This window comes from Cyprinodon variegatus, unplaced genomic scaffold, assembly GCF_000732505.1.
Source record: "Cyprinodon variegatus isolate N-32 unplaced genomic scaffold, C_variegatus-1.0 Scaffold335, whole genome shotgun sequence".
Classification (NCBI taxonomy): domain Eukaryota; kingdom Metazoa; phylum Chordata; class Actinopteri; order Cyprinodontiformes; family Cyprinodontidae; genus Cyprinodon; species Cyprinodon variegatus.
This window is the reverse complement of record NW_015150788.1, coordinates 427,246-451,555: the sequence shown is the minus strand read 5'-3', so window position 1 is coordinate 451,555 and position 24,310 is coordinate 427,246. Positions and strand designations below refer to the sequence as shown.

The 24,310-nt window shown below is 39.7% G+C and overlaps 1 protein-coding gene across 13 annotated transcripts in view; it reads left to right on the top strand.

Moving 5' to 3' along the window:
- LOC107091395 (membrane-associated guanylate kinase, WW and PDZ domain-containing protein 1-like) overlaps nucleotides 1-24,310 on the top strand; it is a 166,298-nt gene that overhangs the window by 107,253 nt on the left and 34,735 nt on the right. For 9 of the 13 annotated variants that reach the window (XM_015385272.1, XM_015385269.1, XM_015385271.1 and 6 more), the window contains 7 exons: nucleotides 692-774; nucleotides 1,456-1,488; nucleotides 7,199-7,256; nucleotides 9,271-9,404; nucleotides 10,736-10,852; nucleotides 13,712-13,897; nucleotides 13,978-14,637. In XM_015385272.1, the coding sequence (XP_015240758.1) occupies nucleotides 692-774; nucleotides 1,456-1,488; nucleotides 7,199-7,256; nucleotides 9,271-9,404; nucleotides 10,736-10,852; nucleotides 13,712-13,897; nucleotides 13,978-14,637 (1,271 nt within the window). The remainder of the gene's footprint in view (nucleotides 1-691; nucleotides 775-1,455; nucleotides 1,489-7,198; nucleotides 7,257-9,270; nucleotides 9,405-10,735; nucleotides 10,853-13,711; nucleotides 13,898-13,977; nucleotides 14,638-24,310) is intronic. The other 4 variants (XM_015385277.1, XM_015385275.1, XM_015385270.1 and 1 more) reach the window with 3 other exon arrangements.

Genomic DNA, 24,310 nt, shown 5'->3' with positions numbered 1-24,310 from the left:
CTTCCCTCTTTTTTTCCCCTTTCATTTTTACAATTTGGCCCAAACTCAGTTAATTCTGTTAAATTTTCCATGGAGTTGCATTCTAACACTGCTCTTTTTATACTTTGATATTGTTTTAGTTAAAATTAAGTATTTAATGGTATGTGCCCTGCTGATAGATGAATCTCAGTGAACTGCTCCAGTCTTTTTTTTTATTTTTATTTTTTTAAGGTTCAAACACATTTTCTTCCTGATTACCCTGAATTTAACCTCGTCCATCTTAACACTCATTGACACTGACTTCAACACCAGCCTTTCTGTGGGCACAGTGTGTTACAGCTGAAAGGTTCTTAATTATTTTTCTTAGGCTCATCTGATCAATATGTCTTTTAGTAAACTGCAAAAATAATATTTTATGATTTTGTATGATATAACTGATAGTTTTCCTGTTGTTAGAGATGTGGATCTCTGCAGCTTAAGATAGATTACGTTAGGATCATTTTATTATTCTAACATTTCAAATTCAAAAGATTTTAAGGTTTGTGGTTCTAAAAAGTGTGAATATATTGAATGAGGTGTGAATACTTTCACAAGGCCGTGCAGGATGAAGCCTTTAATTGCAAAGCTGCACATCTGATGTGAAGAAATGGCTGCCTGTCAATTAGTAAAAGGCCATAACCGTTTAAATTGTCATCTTCTGTGTTTTGTTCAGCCACAATACAAAGACCACCTCTTGGTTAGACCCTCGGTGCCTGGACAAACCTCAGAAACCCCTGGAAGAATGTGAAGATGATGGTAAGTGAGATCTCATGTTTTACTGTGGAAATATTCTTTCTTTACTCTTTGATTTCAATATTTGCTTTTTGCTTTTTTATAGTATGGCTCTAAAAAATAGCAGATACACGTCTTATTCTGAAGTGCTCGATTTATTGAAAAAACAAGTCGTTTTTTTTTTTTTAGGTATTGATTTGTTTCCCACCATATTAATGGTATAGATCTTTAATCCAGTTAGTTTGTTTCCACAGTAACCTTTAGGTGTCACTGTTGGGCAACAGAAAGCACCAGCTCTGCTCTGTGATTTATATTTTTATTATCTCTAAGGGAAACAAGCCTCAGTGCTTATATTGGTTTATTGTTCTGGATTTTCTGGCCATCTTAAAGCAGCTCATCATGTTTTTTATTACAAATAAAATGTGCAGCTATTATTCAGGGTAACAAGATTCTTTTTTTAGTTCCTGGTTTTATGTCAATATTGCCTCAAACAACACAGATCCGGTTATATGCCAGAAACCAACCTGTTCATTTTTTGTAAACAAAGATCATCACATGATGTCGATGGACTGGCTTTCATTATTTCTTGCCACCAAGTGGCCAGATGTTGCTACTGCATCCTTCTAACTCCAGATTTTCTTCTTTTTTTCCCTCCCCCTTCTCATCCCTACTGTTTCTCTTTGACAACAATCTGGTGCTGAGCAGAAGGGGTCCATACAGAAGAGCTGGATGATCTCGGTATGAAATCATCTCTTTTTTTCCTTCACTCTTGTTTTATGAATGCGTATTTAGTTAATAGAGCAATCTACTGAATACCCCAGTGTGCTTCAGGAGTTCTAATGGACGTGTGTGTCAGTAAAGTTAATGATCCACATGCACATAACCATAACCAGTACGACCAGTGGCTCATTCTGAGGGACTTGGCTGCAGGGGAGAGGTGACGCTGACTTTAATCATCCAGAAATGAGACATCGGTCTTGCAGAGACTTGACATTTATCACGCCCAGCCCCTTGTACGTGGCTCTGACGTTCAACAAACACAGCCTGCATGTGGCCTTTAACACAATTATCGACCCACGGACACACAGGCATCAAACCACGAAACGCTCCCACCTCGGCAGGCTATCATTTCTTGCAAACCGCACATCCAGAATAGCTTCTTCTAATGATGTTTTTTTTTTCTTTTTAAACGGCTGTCTGCGTGAGCAGAATGACAGCAACAACCCCTGCTTTCCCAAAGCCCCACAGCTTTCTAACAAGCATCCAAATCATGACATTGGGTTCAGTTCTTCAGAAAAAAACTATTTCTGGGAAAGATGGCACTGATAATAACTGCCTATGATCGTTAGAGTTGCCCTGGATGAGAAATCTGATTATTGCCTTTGTAACCCCGCCTTGTTTGGCACAGTTTTAGAGGATGTATAGTTTTTAAGCTGCTTTCAGTATAAATATGGAGAAGTCTGAGTCAGTGCTTGCTTTTTCCCCCTCATTTTTAAGATTGTTTTGGGTAAAATATGTATATTTCTACTAGGATTGCAATGATGAATAAGCCGGCTCATGAATCTGCCCTGATTTCCTGAATTTAAGTTGATCAGTCGATATTTGTAGCTAAACCTTATGAAATCAAAGGCCTTAAAATGAGCAAATACTGCAAATAAGCTTTCACGTTTAAGCACATTAACTTGGATGCTGGTAAAGGTTTATATGGATTCACTGGTATTGTTAAAGGTTTTTGATCAAATTAGATCAGAATATTTAAATTGTATTGTGATATTTATAACATCAGACAGTGCCAGTCATATTAAAAGTGATTGGCCAAAATGAAAATTGACAGGTCAGATGTTTTAAAGGGGTTTGCCAGAAAGCTGCACTCAATGCAGCCCTGTTTTTTTTTTTTTTTACTGACTGACTGGGATAAGATGCCATTCAATTCCAAAGAAGGTGTCACGCTATATATTTTCACCCTGTGGAAAAAAGAAAACCTTGCATTACTGTTAAGAAGTTCCTAAAAACAACCATGGAAAGTTACATGAAATAGTTGAAGAGATTATGCTTTTATTTTCTGGCCAATCTTTTCCAGTGAAGTGTAAATATGAAGTTTCATCATGCAGAAAGGAAAATAAAAGGTTTTACCTCTAACTTAAACCATGGAGCAGATTATATTTTTACAGGAAAATTAGATTGGGTATTATTTTTAGAAGTAAATTATGTATCTATAGAGTGCACAAAATCCAGTTCACGTTGAAAAAAAGTATTTTTTTTTTTTATCTGGTGTACATGTGCATATAACAACCACAAAGTCACAAAGAGTTCTCCTCTACACCACATGCTCACCCAAGAGGGCTCAATCAACGCAGCGCAGCACGGGAACGAGATGCAAACAGTTGGGAATGTAACTCAGCGAGCTCGGTTCCGCCTTGCTTTGGAAAGTAGGATATGGGAAGAGGGTGAGGGGAGGAAAAAAAAGCCTAATGAGTGACACGTTTTTGTTGCTGCTGCACTCGTTTGCGTTTCCACACACTCGGATGGATCCTTGTCAGATGCAAGCGGCACCAGGCGTCGTCTCTCTCTGCAATCTCACGCACCACCTCCACACACACACAGGTGCACCTTCTGGAGAAAAACTAGTGCAGTGTGAAATCAAGTGGGTGATTAGAATTTAGCGCGAGGTGAGGCGAGACCGCAATCCATTTACCGTTTCAGTTCAAAACATTTGAATAGAAGAATTCACAGCCGCCACAGCTTCACCCTTGCAGCAGTGCTCTCTCAGTAACCTTGCATACCTTCAGCTTTCTGTGTCAGCTACATGAGGAGAATAGTGAATAATGAGCTCATGTTTATGCATGCTAAATTGTAGAAAAGGGAAACATGATTTTCTTGTTTCTGGCATCTATATTTATTCCCCTTTTACACTCATAACACGAATTTTAAATCCTGCAAAACTACTGACCTCAGACATTATCCTTACAGTAAAAAGAGTCTGACTGAGAGCATTTTAATCTCACTATAACTCAGAATGTGTTACAGCATAGCAGAACAGTTAGATCAAAAGTTCTGAGGAAGATTGAAGCATGTTTAAGTGAAAACATTTTTTATCGGAAGCTTTAAAAATCTCATGAGGCAATGTTTAGTTCAGCGCTGAAGATGGAAACAATGTGGTACAGCTGGAATCTTACCCAAGGCCAGACAGGAAGTGGAGAGTGGTACCTTTAAAGGCACTGCAGAGATGAACTGCTGAGAGAATCTATTGGCAGGATGAATGATTGTCTTCCACAAAACAAATTTGGTCTTTTATGGCAGATAGAAGAGGTTCATTTTAGCCAGGAAGTCATTAGAACTCCAGTTTATGTTTAGTTTTTTTGGCCTGAAGCCATGGGGAACACAGCACCTTTTTGTCAAATGAGACCAAAATTTAACTCCTTGTTCAATACACAAACTACCAAAACCCTCATGAGCCTCAATACACCCTTTACATTGAGAATACGGTAGTGGCAGTATCATGCTGTGGGGATTGAGAGGTTTTTCTTTTAGGAGGAAGGTTGCATCAGCTAAATACAGGGTGAAACCTGTTCTCTGCTATCCTAGTGCTCGTGGCTAAACCGAGAGCTAAACATGCAAAAATACCTGCATTAAATTATATAATGGCCTAGTCAAAGTCCAAATCTTATTCCAGTTGAGAATCTGAGAAAAGACTTGAAAATCCAATGGGACTAATTTTAGAGTATGTTAGAAGTTTTAATTTTAGTCTCAAAATGTGCAATTGCAGTAGAAACGTACCCAAAAATATGCCCAGCTGTAAGCGCAGCAAAGATTAGTGGTTGTAACGTGTCAAAAGGTGAAAGTTTAAGGGATTTTAGCCTCCTTATAACAAGCAAAGATTCCCTGTTGTTTGTAATAATACACACCCGCAAACAGGACCTAGCATCAGAAGATAGAAACATCTGCTTTTAAGAAACCTCTGAAACGAGTTTCTGAGGATGGATACTGGCTTTAAAACACAATTCAAATTTCCTGTTAGGAATATATATTATACTTATCTCAATGAGACTGAATTCAGCTGCTGGACAGTGACATATGGCAGAGCAATCCCATGCATATTATATCCTGACACAGATTTCCTCTTTTGGTTCCATCTGTAGTTTATTGTGTTTGAATTTAAGGCAACTTTGAAGACATGCAAAGAGATACTCAAGTGTGTGTAGAATCCACATGGTTATATAAATACACAGAGAAAGGCTAAAGTGCAAGAAATTAATTAGAAAGAGGCATCAGTCACCGTATCTCTCTGATACAACCAAGGACACCTTACACGAATTGGGTGTTTGAATTAGAGTTTTTTGCATTTATAACATTCCTCTGAGTGTTTGTCAGTAAAGAAAATAAGAAAAATGTCATTTATTAAGCTCTCAGCTAAACACACTGTTAGGTTAAAAAATGTTGGTTCGTAAAAGAAGGACTGAAACACAGTAAGGGATTTTCAACGACAGCTTCTGCAGGAGCGGAAAGAGCCCAACCTAACTTCCAACTCTTTCTTCGACTCCCCTCCTGCAGCCGTCTTTTATTAACAGAACATAACACATGGTTGCAAAACAGTATTGTTCTGACAGAACAATTGATCAGTTCATAAGACAGGATGCTCCACCAGAATCACAAGGCAGGGTGGTCTCCTGACTGAATCACAAGACAGTTTGGAGCATCCTTGCTTCAATGCTTATATGTACATACATTCATTTTATAATCATCATTAAATAAACCTAACACACGACACATAAATCTTTTTTTATCAACTCAAGCATGTGTTTTTAAAATCCTGATCAAATCTTGGATAAATCCTTCCTCTACTCCTTTTGTTTCCTCGCCTCCTCTACCTCCTTGCTCTTCTTTCATCTTTTCCAACTCTCCATCCTGCTCGGCTCTCCCTCTCTGCGACCCTACTGGCCGTTTTCCTCCTCCCTTCTGTTGCCAGCCTTTCATACATCTCTACCCATGGGGTCCAGCTGTGTTCTTATCTGATGTGTGGAAATGTCAGCAGCGAGAGGTGACAGAGGTCGGGTTGGGGGGGAGGGACCTGTGAAGCTGTCCAACCACTCCGATCCTGGAGACTGACAGATTGGTTTCAAATGATTTAAATCATAGTATGGGTGCATCCTAATAAATAGATTTATATTGAGAAATACACACCTGGAATCACTGCGTATGTATAGTTTCAGTATGCACATCAAAGGCATTTTTTTTTCTTTTTGGTGATTATGGCATTTAGTTAATATCGCCAAATTTAGTCCAAGGTAAGTTGCTTTAAGCCGGGCGTACACTGTGCGATTTTTGTCAAACGTTGCTCGCAGCTCCAGCTCACACTGTATGACGGGACCGCAGGGTTTCATCGCACAGTGTGAGTTCATAGCTCGCGATGCATGTTCTCATGCATGTGCGGCCCGATGCTCTGATGCACGTCTAAAAACCATGTTTGACTCAGCTCTGCAGTGAGATGGTGCTACTCGGACTCGTCTATCTGAAAGCCAAAACAAGTAGAAGAGGAATATGAAGCTCACTAGAAACCCGCTGCCTTGGCAATTTGTGTCATTTTGTGCTGAAAGTCCTAAGAAGAAAAGGCGACGACGTATTTGGACAAAGACATGGCTGAGCAAACGTGGCTACTACGGTCTGTCAATTTTACAGAAAGAACTCCATTTCACCCGCACCCCCGCCATGCTTCTGTGTTTTCATCTGAGAGGAAGAAGCAGAAGAAGAGTCCTTGTTTGCGCACTGAGGGAGTTTCCCATGACGGCTGACTGAATTTCAAACATGTTTGATTTTCTCCCGACCTCACGATTCCTGATCGGGAGGTTGTCGAGAGAGGCTGATCGCCCCTCGTTAACACCCTGTATACTACACAACGCACGAAAAGGCTGAAAGTCGGCCCGGTCGAAAAATTCTTCCAGTTGGCCCAAAAAGGGCAAAAAAATCATACAGTGTATTCCCGGCTTTAATGTTCTCGCCTGCTCTGCAATTTTGTTTTTTTGCAGCTGTAAAAAAATGTATGGATAAAAACACTTGACACTTATTAATCTTTTTTTAACGAATTCATCTGAGGTTGAGAATGACTGAAGAAAACAAACATTTTAATGATTTGGTCAAATTTTGGTAACACGCTACTTTGGAAGGGAATTTGCTTCCCTGATTGTGACACCGGCAGCCATATTTAAGCCTTTAAAGCAATGCACATTTTGGAGCTTGGAACAAAACCTACATTTATCAGAGTTCAAACGTAAACACTTACTTCCCAGATAGGACAAGCAGCCTATGAGGAAAAACTTAGGTTCAGCGACAAATAAATCAGGGTGTCATCAGTGTATGTTTTGACATGATTTTGTACAACAGTGATGATTAAGTTAAAAGCAACCTTGCAACTTTATGTCTTTATTATTATTTTCTTCTCTCTTTCTTATAGAACTTCCTCCAGGATGGGAGAAAATTGATGATCCAGTCTATGGGGTCTACTATGTTGAGTAAGTACTGTAGCACATATTTGAAATATGTTTACACGACAGTGCATTGGTGGATGCTGCAGACCTACAGCCTTTGCAAATGATTGTAGTTGCAGAAAGAAAGCAAGTCTTTTTTTTTTTTAGTCCAACAAGCCACACTCTTGACCTCACTGTAAATCTGAGCCTGCAGTTTTGTTCCATCAGTCCCAAACAGATTGTGCCTCAGCTATTTTGAGCCGCTGCGCTACGGCTAATGTAGGCCATTCTGTTTGTGCTATTACCATTTGGGAAAATAAGCAACAATTGGGTTTGTTTTTGTCTGCATCTCATTCATTTCAGACGGCGTGAAGCCGCCGGCCCCCAGCATTAATACAAATATGTTCTGTGTGTATTTGATGTTGTTCAGAGCAGTACCTGGGGGCTCGAGGATGTGGCGCTTCTTTTTTTGTCCTCCTTTGTCAAGGCAGTATATTTTCTCATATACATTATTCAAAATTGCTCTCATTTGCCTCATAATAAAGTGCTTTCAGCTGCTGGGATCCTCCCAGGCACAATTGTTAATGTGAGAGATGTTTCACGGGTTAAACCAACAAAAAAACCCTTTGCAGGGAATAGATTAAATCTTGGTTTTCAAGTAAATATATTTTTAATAGAGGTATTGACATAAATCTCTAACCAGATTGTTGTAAAATTTTAAATAATCTGCACATAAAAAAAATACATTGTAAGAAATGTATCAATAGATTGTATCATGATTAATTAGAAGGGATAATTGAAGGAAGGAACCAAATGAAGTATTGTGTAATACTTTGTAGGAAGACCTTGTTTGGTGATGCAGATCAAATGTGTGTCCTGCCCATTAAAACTAGTCAAATGTATTTCCCATGTGTGATTTAAAACCATTATTTCACATCAAATATCCTCAGGGCGGGATATTTTCTGCACTCCCTCCATACTCTGCTGTCAGGCCTTACTATGGATTAGGTTGGGTCGCTGGTGGAATGAGTCGTTGTATTAGCTTTGCTTGTTTTCTGTGTTTGGGAATCTTTTTTTTCTGACAGTGAATGAGCAGGAGCTTAGCAGTGAAATGCACATTTCCATTTGTAAAGTGCAGCTGTGGTCAAAAATGTAAACAGTATGGGAGAGACATGGTGCAAAAGGCATTTATGTTGGTGGTTCAGAGCAGTACAAAAAAAAAAAAATGATATGGTGCAAAATGCAGTAGAAACACTGAGTTGAGTTCTATTTGAAGATTCAACAGATTAGTGCAAGTATGATAGTGTGATGCAGAGTCTGGTAAGTGACTTGATTAGAGTTTTTTTCCCGACGTTTCAACAGTCTTATGGCAGTGCAGAAAAAGCTGTTACAGAATCAGCTGGACCTGCATCGAATGCTGCTAAGCCTCATTCCAGAGGGCAGCAGGGAGAACAGTCCATGGTGGGGGTGTGAGGAGTCGATGATGAAAACCTTTTTATATCAGTTAGGAATTAACCACCTGATATTCATTTGCGCTGATAGGAGACGAGATATTGTTGGCTTTCTCTGACCTTTGGATCTCGTATTTTTCATGTGTTTAATACCTATATAAGTCCTATAATAGTTTTCACAAGGGCTGGGCAATATCAGGAAAACATGCAAATTGCAATGCTGTTTCTAAAATATGAAGATGATTACATTAAATACAATTTAAAACACGATTGTGTCAGTTTATTTTTTATTTTTTGTAAAGTCTACAATGTCCAGTAACACTGGTTTAGAAGGGATTTCATTAAATTTGTTTAATTGAAGTTTATTCAACAAGCAACTATTTTTTTGTCACAAACGTCTGGTGGGACTACTAGTGACCACAGGTCTGTATATTGGTTTATTAATCACTTTTCTCCTTTTCTCCCCCCTGTTCTCCTCCTTTGGCCCTACCTGACTCTCCGCTCTATCCTCCTTTGTTTTTTTTCTCCTGCTGATTTTTCCGGTCTATTTATTCATTTTTTCTTCCAATTCACTCCTCCTGCATTCCTTATATTTCTCCTCTCCACAGTCATATCAACAGGAAGACCCAGTATGAAAACCCAGTGCTGGAGGCTAAGAGGCGCAGGCAGCTGGAACAGCAGCCCGCCCAGCAGCCTCAGCCCCAAAGCCAGCAGCCACCTGAAGGTGAGCGCTACATCCGAGGTTCGTTCACAAGCCCCCACCAAGGGCGTCATTTTCTTTCTTTCTATTCATGTTTATCCCTCTGTTGCCTGTGTTGAACTGTTAGCACCAGTTACTGCTGCTCTGCCTGTTAAAGCCTTATGATTTGCTAAACGCTCTTCCATAAAGGCATAACTATTATTTGCGGCTGTACGACGCAGCCTTTTATTTACGTTCCTTTCTGATTTCTCTGCAGCATTTGTTGTCTTGTTTGTTTTATTGATCTGAAGCTTTTCTCCTAGAGTAAAGGAAAGGGGGGGTTTAATTCTGCTTGAAATAATAAAACCTACATAATCTTCTTTTCTTCTAGTTTGGGTGAAAAATATTCCAGCTCTTCTGTAAAAAATAAAGCTTCTAAACTCCACCAATATATAGGCAGCCTCTGCTTTCTGAATCTATGCTCATGCACTCATAGGAAACCCCACGGAGGAATTGATTGTAAATGCATGTCAGCCCACTAGGGAATTCACTTATTACGCCCCACCGTGTGCTCATCCAGCAGAAAACATTAGATTCACCTCAATTACCTGCTGATTTTTCCCCCCTATATCTGAAAGGATTCTCCCTCCATGCAGAGTTTTACTCATTTTGCACCCGCTCGCTGCATCGATTCTATCTCTCCGCTGAGAATACGCATCAAGATTTCAATCTGATCTTTCAAATACTGAAATAACAACGTAATAAATCATTCACAGACACTACAAAAAAAAAAACAAAAAAAAAACGTAAACTTTAAGGAACCATTCAAACAGTTCCCACCCATTAGTCAAAGTGCGATTTCTTCCTGCTTTGATTCCATACCTGTAACTAAATATTTTTGTACAGCGTCAGTTTACTTTCCTTCTTATTTGAATGCTTTTCAGATTTACAAAGATAGGTAGTTGTAGAAATGCGTAAATGTGATTTAAATTCATTCGTATATTATTTTTTTTAAATCAAACCTACCTCTGATCAGCCTCATGATGAGCTTTGTTCAAATTCATAAAAACCATGTACCCTTGGAGGAAACTATGAGCCCATCTTAGGAAATCACTTTAAATCGCCAGGATTTTGGCATAGCTTATAAAACCCCTACAAGGTGGGCATGAATTGATGCATAGTCTATATGAATCCCATTTTGTTTTATAATTAAAAGAAGTTGAATACAAAACCACAAAGGTAGAAAATAATTATTGGACCTACAGTAATAACCTGCACCGGATCAAGTTGTAATTTGGTTCCATTCACTTTCTGAGTCAGATTGTTTCCTGGAGCAGGATCGCTGTCCTCCCTTTCTACCCCGATCTAGAGAATATGTGGTTTTGCTGTTGCAGAATGGATCGAGGACTCCGCATTGGCAGGCGCCCCACTGGCTACCTACACTGCCAACCACGAGACCTACAGGGACCCTCAAACAGGTCCGCCTGTTCCCAACGCCATGGGACAAAAACGTAAGTTCTGTTGTGTAGAAATTGAAAGGTTCATTCGTTTTCTCTCTCTCTCTCCCTCTCTGTGTTACCCTGAGCAGCTTATAATGTGCCAACAAGATTCAGTTCCTACTGTCATTTTTCTGCCAGTGCCTGAGGCAGTATTTTAGTTCTCAAGATGAGGGCCAGTTATGAATTGACACAAATAGTTTCATTTATTCTTAATCAATATGTGGACTCTCTAGAGTTCTGTAATGTTCCGTGCTCAAATCAAATAGTAGCCTGATTTTACCTGTGGTTTAGTGATGCACACACCTCCAGCTGCAGCGTGTTTCCTTCTCTTGGCTGCCAGCTCCTTTCATGCCAGCCTCCTACTAGCAGCTTGTCTAATTAGCCCAGTCATTGCTTAGAATTAACTGCCTTATTCTGAAGCTGCCTTTTTTACTCTCTGTGCCCACTCCGTCGAGGGGGACTCTTTCCTTTGTTGAGCTTTGTTTTAAAGCTCCCTGTCTCACTAGGTTTTCTCCCATCTTCCATCAGTCACTGTTATACTTTTGTCCATCTTCTTGTCTCCCTCGGGGCTCTCCCATTTCTGTCTCCTTATACACCACCATCCTGATATCCTTAATATTAACCCACACAAAGACATCATTTAAAATCTCCTTTTTCCCCTGATTCTTAGTCCATTCTAACATGAATACATTAGCTCACAATTGGACTGCATCCCTTCTTTGATAAGAAACGCTGTTATAAAGCGCTCTTGCAAACAAATATGCCTCTGCTACAAAATATCACTAACAGAAGGACTCTGCTAACTTTTCAAATGTGAATAAAGTAATATGTTGGATCTAATCTTTTATCACATAAAGTTTGAATTTTGTTTTGATATAAAAAGTTAGACCTCAGACCTTTTTTTTAATAAAGATGCTTATTAATGTTCCAGCTTTTGGCATTCTAGGAAAAAAAACAGCATCATAGGAAGTCGAGGATGCTGTCATTTAGACTCTGTTCTGATCTTCAAAAGGTTTTCTTGTATTCAAACCTGTTTGCACATGTGCCTTATGTGTGTGGAGATCGACCAGCAGCAGGTGTAAACATTTCATTTCGTTTGCGCCTTCATGAATATGAAGATCATATTCTAACACCAGGTTCACACTGAGTATGATGAAAAGGGATATTAATGCACACAGGTAGCATAAACCCATGTGAACCTCCTTCTTTTGCGCTGCCGTTTCTGCGCCTTAAACCTTAGCTGGGCCAAGCTAACTGGGGTGTTCAGTAGGATTCATTTTCTACTGCAGCCACACAGCATTAGCACCGTATTTAATGGGAACCTGAGCTCAGAACCAAACTGCACAGATTATGGTTTGGGGATATGCAAGTATAAATTCTACCTCACTTCCTTTAAACCAGAAGCTTGTTACTGCTGTAGTTTTTCATCTAATTTCATACTTTCAAAAATCAAATGCAAACTTACACGCAGAAACATCTGCAGTCATTATAGATTGGGAGGTTCTGTGCACATATTAACGTGTTTGGATGGTCAGAAATGGGACCTCAGGAGGACAACTGTACAAAATTCTATTTTTTATAGTTATGTGCAACTTTTTATTTTAATCTTTCTATTTCCTTTGGTTAGAGCTATGCATGGGAAGTGCAAAATACATTTTTATTTATTTATTAATTATGGCCATTATTAACTTAAATACCGTTGTTTAGAACCTCTTTTTAACAGCAGCTCTTAAACTGGAAGTAGAACACGGTATTCTCTATCCAGTTTACTCTGCATATATTTTGTCTGTTCAGTCTTTGTATATCACCTGTAAACTGACCACTTACTGAGCACACCCATTTTATTTCCAAGGCTTTTAGCACTTATTTTAAAACTTAAAGATCATTTCTCTTTGCCAACAAGGCTGCTTTCTTAAGTTTAAAAGCTATGCCTTTCATAGTTTTCCAGCTTTTGATAAAATACTTATTTAGCTCAATAAAAGGTGGGTGGTTCCTCTTTAGTATCCGTCTAATGACCCTTTGGAAAATGTCTGGAAATATTATTTTTAATTGTGCAGAGTCAATATAGGGAACTCGACAAACACTTGGAAGGTCTTCTGTTAGTAATACAAACAAATATATATATATATATATATATATATATATATATATATATATATATATATATATATATGCTGTATATATATCTATATATATGTTGTTGTTTTTTGGCCTATATAAACAACATATCACAGTGAAGCATGCTGATGACAGAATCATTAAACTAACAGCAAGATAAAGTAACCTCCTTCTAGTCAATATGTGCATCAATGTCCCTCTGTGTTTCATATAGACAATGTTTCCCTGCTTCCTCGTTAAGAGTAACTGAAACTACAGGACTGATGTGTTCAAGCATTTAAACATCTTGTGGTTGACGAGAGCAAAAAATAAAGGGCTGCTTTTTTAGATACCGTAAAAAAATATTTTAAACATATTTAGCCCAATGAAGTTAATTGCTGAAGGACATCTTTACAATGCAGACTTGTTTTGTCACTATGTATGTTTGTATGTCATGAGTTTTCATTACTATTTGTTATTTAGATCGGGCCTAAATTCGGACCCAACAGTATATAAACTAAAAAAACATCTTGGATTCTTTCTTTCATCCCCACCTGCATGATGCCATATTTGCAATGGCAAAGAATGCTAGCTTTAACTATGATTATGTCTGGGCAATGTTGGCAACATTTCTCTAAGAATGTTGGCCAGGTTTTAGGACCGCACGCAGCTCTAGCTCCTCTAAATACAATACGGAGCTTTCTTTGATCTGATCAAATTTCTGCCCATTTGCGCGAGCTTAAGTAAAACAGAATTATCCATCTTTGTGTTCAGGTGGGAAGCCTTTCTTTACCAGGAACCGATCAGAACTGAATGGAACATTCATCAATACCAAATTGAAGAAGAGCCGTCGGGGATTTGGGTTCACAGTTGTTGGAGGAGACGAGCCAGATGAGTTCTTGCAGATAAAGAGCTTGGTTCTGGACGGACCTGCAGCCCTCGATGGCAAGATGGAGACAGGTCGGTTAATGTTTTACGTAGTGGGAATTCTTGCGTCTTGAGTTCAGTCACAAAAAAACGTCTTTCTCTCCACATCCAAGGTGATGTAATCGTGAGTGTAAACGAAACCTGTGTCCTGGGCTACACGCACGCCCAAGTTGTGAAGATCTTTCAGTCCATCCCAATCGGCTCCATGGTTAACTTGGAGCTGTGCCGTGGCTACCCACTGCCTTTCGACCCTGACGACCCCAACACCAGCTTGGTAACCTCAGTGGCCATCCTCGACAACAAAGATCCCATCATCGTCAACGGCCAGGAAGTCACCAACAGCTACGACTCCCCTTCCAGCCAGGGCAGTCAGAGCACCAACAACGGCCCGACCAACGGCGGGCCACCTCTCAATGGCTTCACCCGACCTCACAGCCCCTCCACTGAGGTGGCGTCTGATACCTCCTCGCAGCTCGGCTACTCTAGCGACGTGGTGAACCTGGCTTCGGCCATCGCCACGCAACCAGAACTTATCACTGTACACATGGAGAAAGGAGACAAGGGCTTTGGCTTCACCATCGCTGACAGCCTCGGGGGTGGAGGGCAGAGGGTGAAGCAGATTGTGGACTACCCTCGCTGCCGCGGCCTCAGGGAGGGCGACATCATCGTCGAGGTGAACAAGAGGAATGTGCAGAGCATGTCTCACAACCAGGTGGTGGACATGCTCAGCAAGTTACCAAAAGGCAGCGAGGTCACCATGCTGGTGCAGAGAGGTAAGCAAAGGCCTGATCTTTCACTTTTATGCACCCGATCTGTGAGTACCTACACCACTGCTTTGCTCTATAACTCATCAGCACAGATGGAGGAGAGAACGCTAGAGTTTAAGATCTGTGGCAGACTCTGATTTATGTGCCCATATGTTGAAGCGCTGCAAAAAAACAACAAACCTTTGCCATGGAGCTGCTCGATACTATTGACGAAAATAATAGCCCTTCTGCCTTACAGGCTGTTTTCACTCACAGAGCTCCTTTATCGACACACACATTTATTTATTCATGCAAATAGATGGTGGCGAAGGGAAAAAAAGAGATTGGATTGCGAACAAGGGCAAGTAAAGCATGATGATTATGGTAAGGAGGAAAGGAAGGAGTAGCAGAGGAAGTTCAAATAACATTTGAGGGAAATGGATGATCATGAGCAGGAAGAGAGGATGGGGTGTTTATACTGAATGGCACAAACGTGATGCTGCAGAAGTCTACACACCCCTCAATGTTTTTGTTAGTATGTTTTATTTGGGATTTTGCATGTTCTTAAAATTGAGGATTGTTTAGACATGACCAACCGATCCTCTCTTAGTTCACAAAAGTCTGTGGATTCAAGAACTCTGGTTATGTGCAATTCTGAAATTAGACTTAAAGAGTTTTATTTTAGTAGAGCCTAAAATCTTTTAGGGAAACCACTCTGCCAGCTTTGCTCAGATTTTCGATAATGTTTCATCCCTTTTTTTTTCTTTTTTACAAAATAGCTCTAAGCCAACATCAACAGCAGATTTCAAGTTTCTGTAGATGTTGACGAAAACGCCACGATTTTGACCATCTTATCCTGACTAACTGTATGTTTCAGACCTTTCTGATTAACGTTATTGCCAGCTTCAACACTGTCCTGCTTTTAATTTTATCTATGCCCCCAATCAACTGACCAACTTCAGCAGCTTTACAATTTGAAGCTGCCTTCACTTTGTCGCCATAGAAGTAGCCTTTTGATTAAGTAAGAAGGTTAGATTTTGGTCTCTTCTGGGCTGAGGACCTTCTTATGCTTTTCTTCTCATCACCTTTTCATTAATATGAGGCCAGCTTTGCATAGTTTCTGACTGATGGTTGTCCTGAGGTCTGGAGACGCTGTAGCTCCTCCAGATTTACCAAGAACCACTTGATTGATCGTCTGATAAGTCCTCTGGCTTTTGGATTTATGCTGATTGCCATAATTTGGTGGGTTTGCATTTGTGCAGTTCTCATTCAGTTTTCAGATGATGGACTGATCCACTAAGAGATGTTCAAAGTTGGGGTTTTGTTTTTATACCCAATTAATGCTTTCAACTTCTTCATTGTCTTTCTGAATTCGTCAGCTGTGATACCAGTTCTTCATGATGTCTTTTGTTCACCAGGAGGTCTCTGTTGGCAGCAGTGGGGAATCACAGCCAGCCTTTTTTGCCATTAGGAAGGGAGATTATTAGCAAGTCAACCCAACCTGTGCTCAACCTGTGTTAAGCCGCTAATTTCAGTGGGAACGAGGCTAATTAGGTGAAAGAAAACTGGATCATGCAGAACAATGCATGGTGTTTGACTGATTTAAAGAATCAAACAATAAACTATAAAGATGCTTGTTTCCGTGTGACAAAATGGGGGAAAGGCAGAATATGTCTGGATTGTTTAGCAAGGCCCAGTGGCTGACCTGAAGTGGAAATGGCATTGTAAGAAGAAGAAAGAATAAAACTATAATGAGGGAAGAAAGACTCAGAGATGCAGTGGTGTTTTTTTTAGGTCAGAGAGTCTAAATATCCTCACTTATTGTTCTTACTCTGTCTCAGACCAAGCTTATCTGTCCTCCCAGATGCCCTCTGCTTTATTCCTGTTTGCTGGTTGAAAACCTGTCCAGTTTAATTTAAGCTTTCAGCATGCCCATCTTGGAGCAACTGGCTTTAGAGGTGCAGTCAGTTGTGCTTTATTTTCCTTTTCTGTCCACCTACCTAAAGTCTTTGATATTTTGCCCTCAATATAAATGCTCCAACTTCTTTAGTCAGTTCTTTGGAAACTGTGCAGCAGCTTGTGAAGGATTCTGCTCAAGCTGCACCACTCATCTCTTTTGTTACGGCCACTGATTGACAATCATTGTTGTGCAGGAACATTAAATGGGAACAAAGCAGCTGTGAAAAAAGGATAAAAAGTTCAATAACTGAATTTCAGTATTTCCTTTCTGGTACCTTACAGACTTACCAGTCGGGGTTCCTATTAATGGCCCAGTTTCCTCAGTCAGATTGCTCCAAACTTTTCTTTTTAGCTCATGAGTTCAGGAAACAAAACCAGTGTTTCTATGACTTTTATTATTATTGTGCATCTGCATGTGTTATTTATATCCTTTGCAAGGTGATGTGGTTAATACTCTTTAAGGAAATTCATCAGGTGTAATATTTTAACAAGCGGCTGCCCTGTTGCTTCATGCATGCCATGTTTATTTCTAGATTACATCTTCGATTTGTTTATACTGGGACAGTCCCGTATGAACTGGCTAATGGTTGGAAAATATCAGAGTTTAATAAAAGACATGTACGACAATGACACGGGATTGGACCAACGGTCTCGATGGCTTTTTAATAAAATAATATTCAACCCTATTTAATGTTAAACAGGAACAAGAGAAGAGCAAAAACTGACAGAAAGAGTAAATGTGTTTGCTTGTTCTGTGTCAAGGAGATTAATAATAGTACAGCAAGCTGCTGACTGCACTTCTCTGGCCTCCACTGTTAAACACCATGTCCCAATGATAAAGTGTTTGGTTCCTCTGAACAAGCCGTAATGAGCATGCCATATTAACTAAAACACTTCAGAGTCTCCTTTTTTATACAGCTGTTGCACATCTGCAGTAAAAAGCATTATAATGTCATAGCTCTGATGCTGGAGGAAACGTAAAGTCGAAACGTTAATTGTTATGACCATTGTGACCTCCGAGACAGCACAGACTCAGTTGATTTTGTGTTCGATTGGAAATCCGTCTGCACAGCCAATGCTACTTTTACTTTCACCATTTGTAGAACTTGATATTACACGATGGCCGTTTCTCAGTTCACGAGGAAGCGAGTATAGACTCGTGTTCTCGCCAAGTATGTTCTTGACTAGAACACAGGAAGGTATCGACTTGGGGAGAACAGGAACACGCAGCATCAATATGGGTTAATTGGAACAGAAGCGTTCTGGTGACATCACGACATTCAAACCTTGTCTGGAGCTGCATTAATCCTCCTGTTATTAATGGCAGTGTCGCGCTGATGCCATTTTTTTGGCCTCAATACCTGGCTGTGCAGTATTTGGCCGATACCATACCGATACTATCTGTTTCAAATTAATGTGTGTGTGCATATATGGAGAACTACATACTACTTGGATGTATAATGATTGCCATCATGGCTTTGTCAAGCTGCTGCCTAACTGAACACTAATACAAAGTGAATCCAGTAGAACTTTTTATTTCCTACCTGGAATGGGTGACAATAGTTGAATAAAGTTTTGGCTCTCAAAATGGTATCGGTGCCCTATTTGTTGGTATTCGCCGATACCGATACTCCCATTTTAGTGCTGGATCGGTACTGATACTGGTATCGGTACAACAATAATTAATGGTTACAATAAATTATAAATTTTTTTTTTTTTAGTGGGGAAATAATAATTAACACAGTCGGATAAAAAAAAAATCAAAGGAAAATTTTCCCAAATAAAATAAAAAAATCAGCATCAGAGCCAGCGATACATCACGCACTGCTATGCCGAAAGAGGGCTGCTGATGACCGGCCGCAGTTAGCCTCGGAGGTCTGCTGGTCGCTACGGTCCTCTCAACATCTGAATTTTTTTGAAATCACGAACTAAATTAGGAAATGGTCCCTATAGTGATGGTTAAAAGTATAATGTTCTCACCTCAAATGATCTCAAAACGTACTTTTATAGAATAACGGCAACAGAAAAGAAAAATTTTAACTTAATACTTAACCTGCCGCGGTGCATGCTGGGACAGCTGTCAATCTGGAGAACAGACAACAGCCTGCTCTGATGCATGCTGGGTAAAGAGGAATGGGCAAGAACAACATCCGGGGACTTTGTCCGTTCTCGGTCTTGTGAATTTGAACAGTACTAGGGCTGAGGCTGATGATATTTCACTAGCACAAGAGAATGTACAAGTACACATAGTGAGTAACGGTCTTAAATGACACGTCTTAAAAGAAATAACAAACATCTATTATTAAATCAAACAAAAAATTAACAATGGATACCAAATGGAGGGAGCGGCAATGCATTTTTTTTTTTTCACCTTTTGTGATCTCAAGGAATGGCTGAATAATGAATCTGTCAACTTCTTGGACAATAACAATAGAAGAAGGAAAAAAACGGCTCATATTGGCCTAAAATATCGGTTGGCCGACGTGTTGGTTTATCTCTAATAACCTTAATTCACCAACATATTTTCTAACTGGAGCTGATTATGAAGAACAATAAACAAAGGTAGCGAAAGGTTAGACTGATGCTAAAGAGGCCATCTAACCTCATAGACTTGGAACAAATCAACACAAGATCCATTTTTAAAATGCCAGCAAAAATTTGCATTTATAAAGGGTCTGCTGATTGCTGGCTGCTTTCTTATTATTATTTTATAGAAAAGCTGAAGCTAATTTGCAGTTGAAAGAATGTTCAGTGATGTTTGTTCTTGTTTATTAAGCATCAGATAAAAACTAAGTTAGATTTTTTATTAGAAACAGCATTATGTACAACAAATAAACATATATGTGGCTGTACTTTCATTTACTTGATAGAGTTATGTAGTTGTGACAACATAATCTGTCATTTTACACTGAATGCATCAGACTGAGGCTTGATCTGTTGGTGCCATATTTCGATGTAGTCCAGACATGCCTCAGTCAGTATAAATATTAGATACCACAAGGACAGACTGTCATTTTCTATTATTACAGATTTCAAGTTAATGTGTTCATTAAACGCCTGAAAAACGAAGAGGACATATTTGTTAAGGAGCCTTAAAGACCTGGATTTTATTGTATGTTTGTGATTATTTCTAATTCAGCCGAGCAAAGAAAGTATTTCCTGCATTTAATTTATTTAGAGCTTTATTAGCTTTATTGAGATTAAAAATAATCCAACATCTGAATTACTAAGCATTACCTGTCATTCAGCATCTTCTTTCATAAATAGTAATAGACATGTTAAACAGAACATATTTCTCTATCCACATGATATCATGTATTTTAGAATTGGGTTCATATGCAGCCACACTCAGAGCCTCGCTAAAGGTCTTGTCATGCTGCTGTAATTACTCTCCTGCTTGCTTAGCTGCTGTCTGTCTCCTGATCCATCCAGCTGCAGAGCACACTGGCTCCTAATTGGGGTCCTGATGTCAGCTTTGCTTATAAACACCTGCACGCCTTGTTTTCTGGGGTGTTCTCCACAACTCTCCCTCTCCGTCAATCAGTCAAGACTGTTTTCCTCCCAAAGCCAAGGCTATTGTGCATGTACACATGCCTAGTGATCCACAGGCACGCATGCACTTACAGAGCAGAGCCAGAGTGACCTAAGTTCATTCTTAATTGGTGCAGATCCAGCCCATCATCTTCCCCTCTGTACCCCGACTGCCAGAATGTATTCACACCTGCTCGCCCACATGAAAAAAGGGAGGCATTCCCCGAGGATCGCTCCACAGTCGTTAAGAAAGTGGTCTGTGTGCTACAGCATGCCCCCGCGTCTGTCTCATGCTGTTCCTAACAGTCTGAGTTCATATTCACAGTTCAAATTGGGTCCAACGAGTGCCATTTAACTCTACACCAGCAACATTTCTGCCATGTTTTATTTCTTGTGAGGCTCTGTGACCCTGTTTAGCTCAGTTTAAGACCCTCAAACATTTTTACTCACGAGGGAGATTCATTTATTTTAGGCAGGCACCTTGAAGAGATTCTCAGATGGACCAGTAAAAGAAAGACCCTTTGTAGCATTAAGCGTTCATCAACTGCATAATGAAAGGAGGATGTACTGATGAGAAGGCACATGATAAGCATGTTAAAGGTTTATCTGCCATGTTTTATATAAAGACATTTATTTTTTCTTCATTTACAGATATGCTCTGATCTGAGCTGTGTGGCTGGTATCTGATATCTTTGATACTTTAGCAAAGCTTTTATCTGATAAAGCCTAGTATAGCATTTTTAAAACATTTTTAAGATTTTCTTTGTTTCCAGCCATTATTAGATCTTTATGTTAAGAGTTAAGGCAACAGCAAGTAATGTATGAGAGAGCTGGGAGTCTATAAAAGAGATTTACTAAAATTTAAGAAAGGAAAAGAGTATTTAAAATAGACATATTAAGCAGACTTTGAAATCTTTTGTCTGATATCCAAATTGGCTTTTACTGTTGCAACACTGTTGGAAACTCTAACTGGGTGTTAAGCGTTAAGCTAGGAAATTTAATTGATTTTAAGTTGGATAAATTAAACTGGAAAACAATTATGTGAAAAGTAGGAATTTTTGACCAATTAACTTTTATACATTTGAATCAATCAAGTTATTGTATCCACACGTGATTATCTTCATTGATTTTTTCTTTAAAAAAAAAAAACAAAAACAAAAAAAAAACTTGAGATTTTAAATGCAAAATCTGGTATTTTCAACTTTAACTGTTTAAGTCCTTACTTTTAATTTCGTTTTCATTGCCTAATGTTGCGATGGAAAAACAACAAAAAAATGTTGTTTGTTATCTAATAACGATATCCAGCCAATGATCTGACTTTAAAAGGCTTATATCATGCAAATTCAGCTTTTTTTGAGCTTTTATGTATGTTTTAATTTAGTTCAAAGTTGAGATCAATACATTATTCTAACCTCTAATCTGCAGAGTAGCAGCAATGGTCCTTTTTTTAAATCAGTATCTTAACCACATAAAGCTGAGTTATAGTTGCCCTTCCGGGTCCTGTGCAGATCTTTAAGGACAGTGTTTGAGCCTGAAGAAGCTCTGTAGCTATTAATACTATACTATACTTTATAGCTCACATTTCTTCTTCTCTTACCTTTTTGTTTTCTGTTACTTCCCTCTGTTCTTAAACTAATGATTTATTTATCTGGGAGCAGTCTTCATCACCTTGATTCTAACTGGTTGCACTAAGAAAGGAGCTAGATGTATGAATATATTTATATTTTATATTTATTTCCTTTCTCTGTATTTTGCAATACGTTGCGCTTTCATTTGTTTAATTACACAGCTCTGATGGGTTCCTTTCCCAGCCTATCTTTTCTTGCCCCCTGGCCTTGTCCTCTTTCCGTTGTTGAGACTGCAAATTTCCTTTCTGTTGTTCTCAGTAGAAAGAAGCAATTGTTGCAGCATCCACAGGAGCACACACCTGCCGTTTAGCCTGTCTGTTAAAACTAGTTTTAGGGAAAAAAATCTCAAATGCAGCTACTCGGTAGCCCTAAGTATCAAGTCTTCAGCCAGCTGCAGAAAAGGAAAGCTTCTCTGATGCTGTATTGGTGCATTTTTATCTAGTGAGCTAAAGCAGGTGTTGCATAGAATGCAACAGAAGTTGTGCTCAGTGGGGAAGAATGCTTGAGGCGATGGGGAGGAAATGGGAGGTTACAGAGCTGTGGTGGATGACGGGAAAGAGGATGATGGGTGGATGGAGAGATATGGAAAGACTCCATAGTGGATAAAAGAGGGCAGCATTAAAATCTGGATGCGCTGCTTCATCTTCCATGACTCATCAATCATCAGTGACGCATCGGACTTGCAGGGTGATAAGGACTCTCACTTCCAAGAAATGACGGGCTTTTTCTCATTGGACACATAACCAGTTGTTGGAAAAATTACAGGTTAGGGGGGCCAAAAAGTGTAACCAACTTCAATGTGGTGTATGGATGCCTAGCACGTTTATTTACTCTCCTCCTCTCCTTTTGGTGAGTGAGGACTCGGATGCATCAAGTCTGCCTCAGATTATCATACTGTAATGTTCATGGCTGGAGTTTGGGTAGAGTGCCTTGGGAAAAGTATTTATACATTTTCAATATTTTCTTCCACCACAGTTACAGCTGCAAACTTTTCAGGGTACGTCACTTCCAGGTTTACTGAGATTTCTAGCTGTTCATAGCTTAAGATAAGCCAGATTGGTTACAGGACATTTGTAGATATCAAATATTGCGTAAAAAAGACATTTTAAAAAATGTCTATGGATGCAACAAAGCAAAATCTGGGGTATAAATACTTTAGGCTACCATTGCACTATGGAAGCAGATGGTTTAGTTGCTTTTTTTATTACTCCATCTAAGTTGTCCTCATTGCTATTGTGCGCAGGTTGAAAAAGATCTACAGCACCCTTGAAAGCAGATGACAGATGAAATGCATTCCTTTCTTCTCCTTTTGTTATTTACGGAAACACAGCTCAAGTAGGGTGAAAATGTAAAAGTGGATCATTGCTGCACTCGACAGCTCCTGTTGGTCTAATGGTGGCCAAATGCACCAGCAGCTTTTAAGTGCCTCCTGTCATAAAGCACTCTCTAGATCAGTGTGCTCTGAAAATGATCTATTATGGGCACAAAACACCAATACACAAACTTGCTAAACCCGTCGAAACAAACTTAGGTTTACGTTCCTACAGTCTATTTAATGTGGACTGGGTTGTATTCGCCCGTTATAGAAAGATAAATGCTGATGATGGGTCCCCGCATAGACCAAAGCAGGAAATCAATTTACTGTATGGCCAGGAAGCATTGTATTTTTGCTCCGTTCGCACAAAAAAATTCTGCTGACTGAATGTTCCAGTGGCACCATAACGAACAGCACTGCGGCCCAGGAAAACGGTGATGAGGTGGTGGGGGTGAGGGCCTTCTCGCTAGGTGCCAATGATTCACCTTTTGTCACGTTTAGTTTGCTGGAGGCAAAGTCCTGTGAAGCACTGCTTGTTGCTCTGAGACGAGGGGAACTGCTTTCTCTCTCCTCCTCTACCAGTCTGCCCCGGCTTTAGACCTCCATCGCCAGTGGCTGAGTAGGAAAATATCTACCCCTGCACCGTCTTTTTGTTTCCATGACGATGCTCTGCCGACATTCTGCCATAGGTTTCCATCAGAGTGAATGTAACGTTTATGGGAGGTGGGAAGTTTTACCCTGCTCCTTTAAAAACCAGGACAACCTAAAAAAGTTTAATCAAAGATGTTATGTCTTCTGCAGAAGCATGGAGGCATTTAACAAGCTGCCGTCCAACAGACAGATGCTCACTGCTCATATGAGCTTGTTACTTATTCAGCTCGCTACAACAACTGTTGCTTGGAAACGGTCTACTAGTGGTCACAGTCACCAGGTACTGTCGCCACGGCGACAGATGGACCCACCTGTTGGGAGCCATCGCTCTGAGGAAGATCTACCGCGGCGTACATGCGTACGCACCACGCCTTGGACAGACTGAGTAAGCTGCTTAGTAATGTCTTCCGTTTAGAGACTGCTGTGATGCCAGGCTGCTGCAACAGTTCCTGTCTGTTGACTGGAGCCGTGTATTTTTTTGTCACACTGTACTGATCCCAAATTTTTATTTTTGAACTGCACATTCTGCAGATTGCTTTTTTACGTACACACTGACACCGAGCTGCATTAACTCAATACAAATCAGAGTTGGTACACAGTAAATTACAAGCTGCCT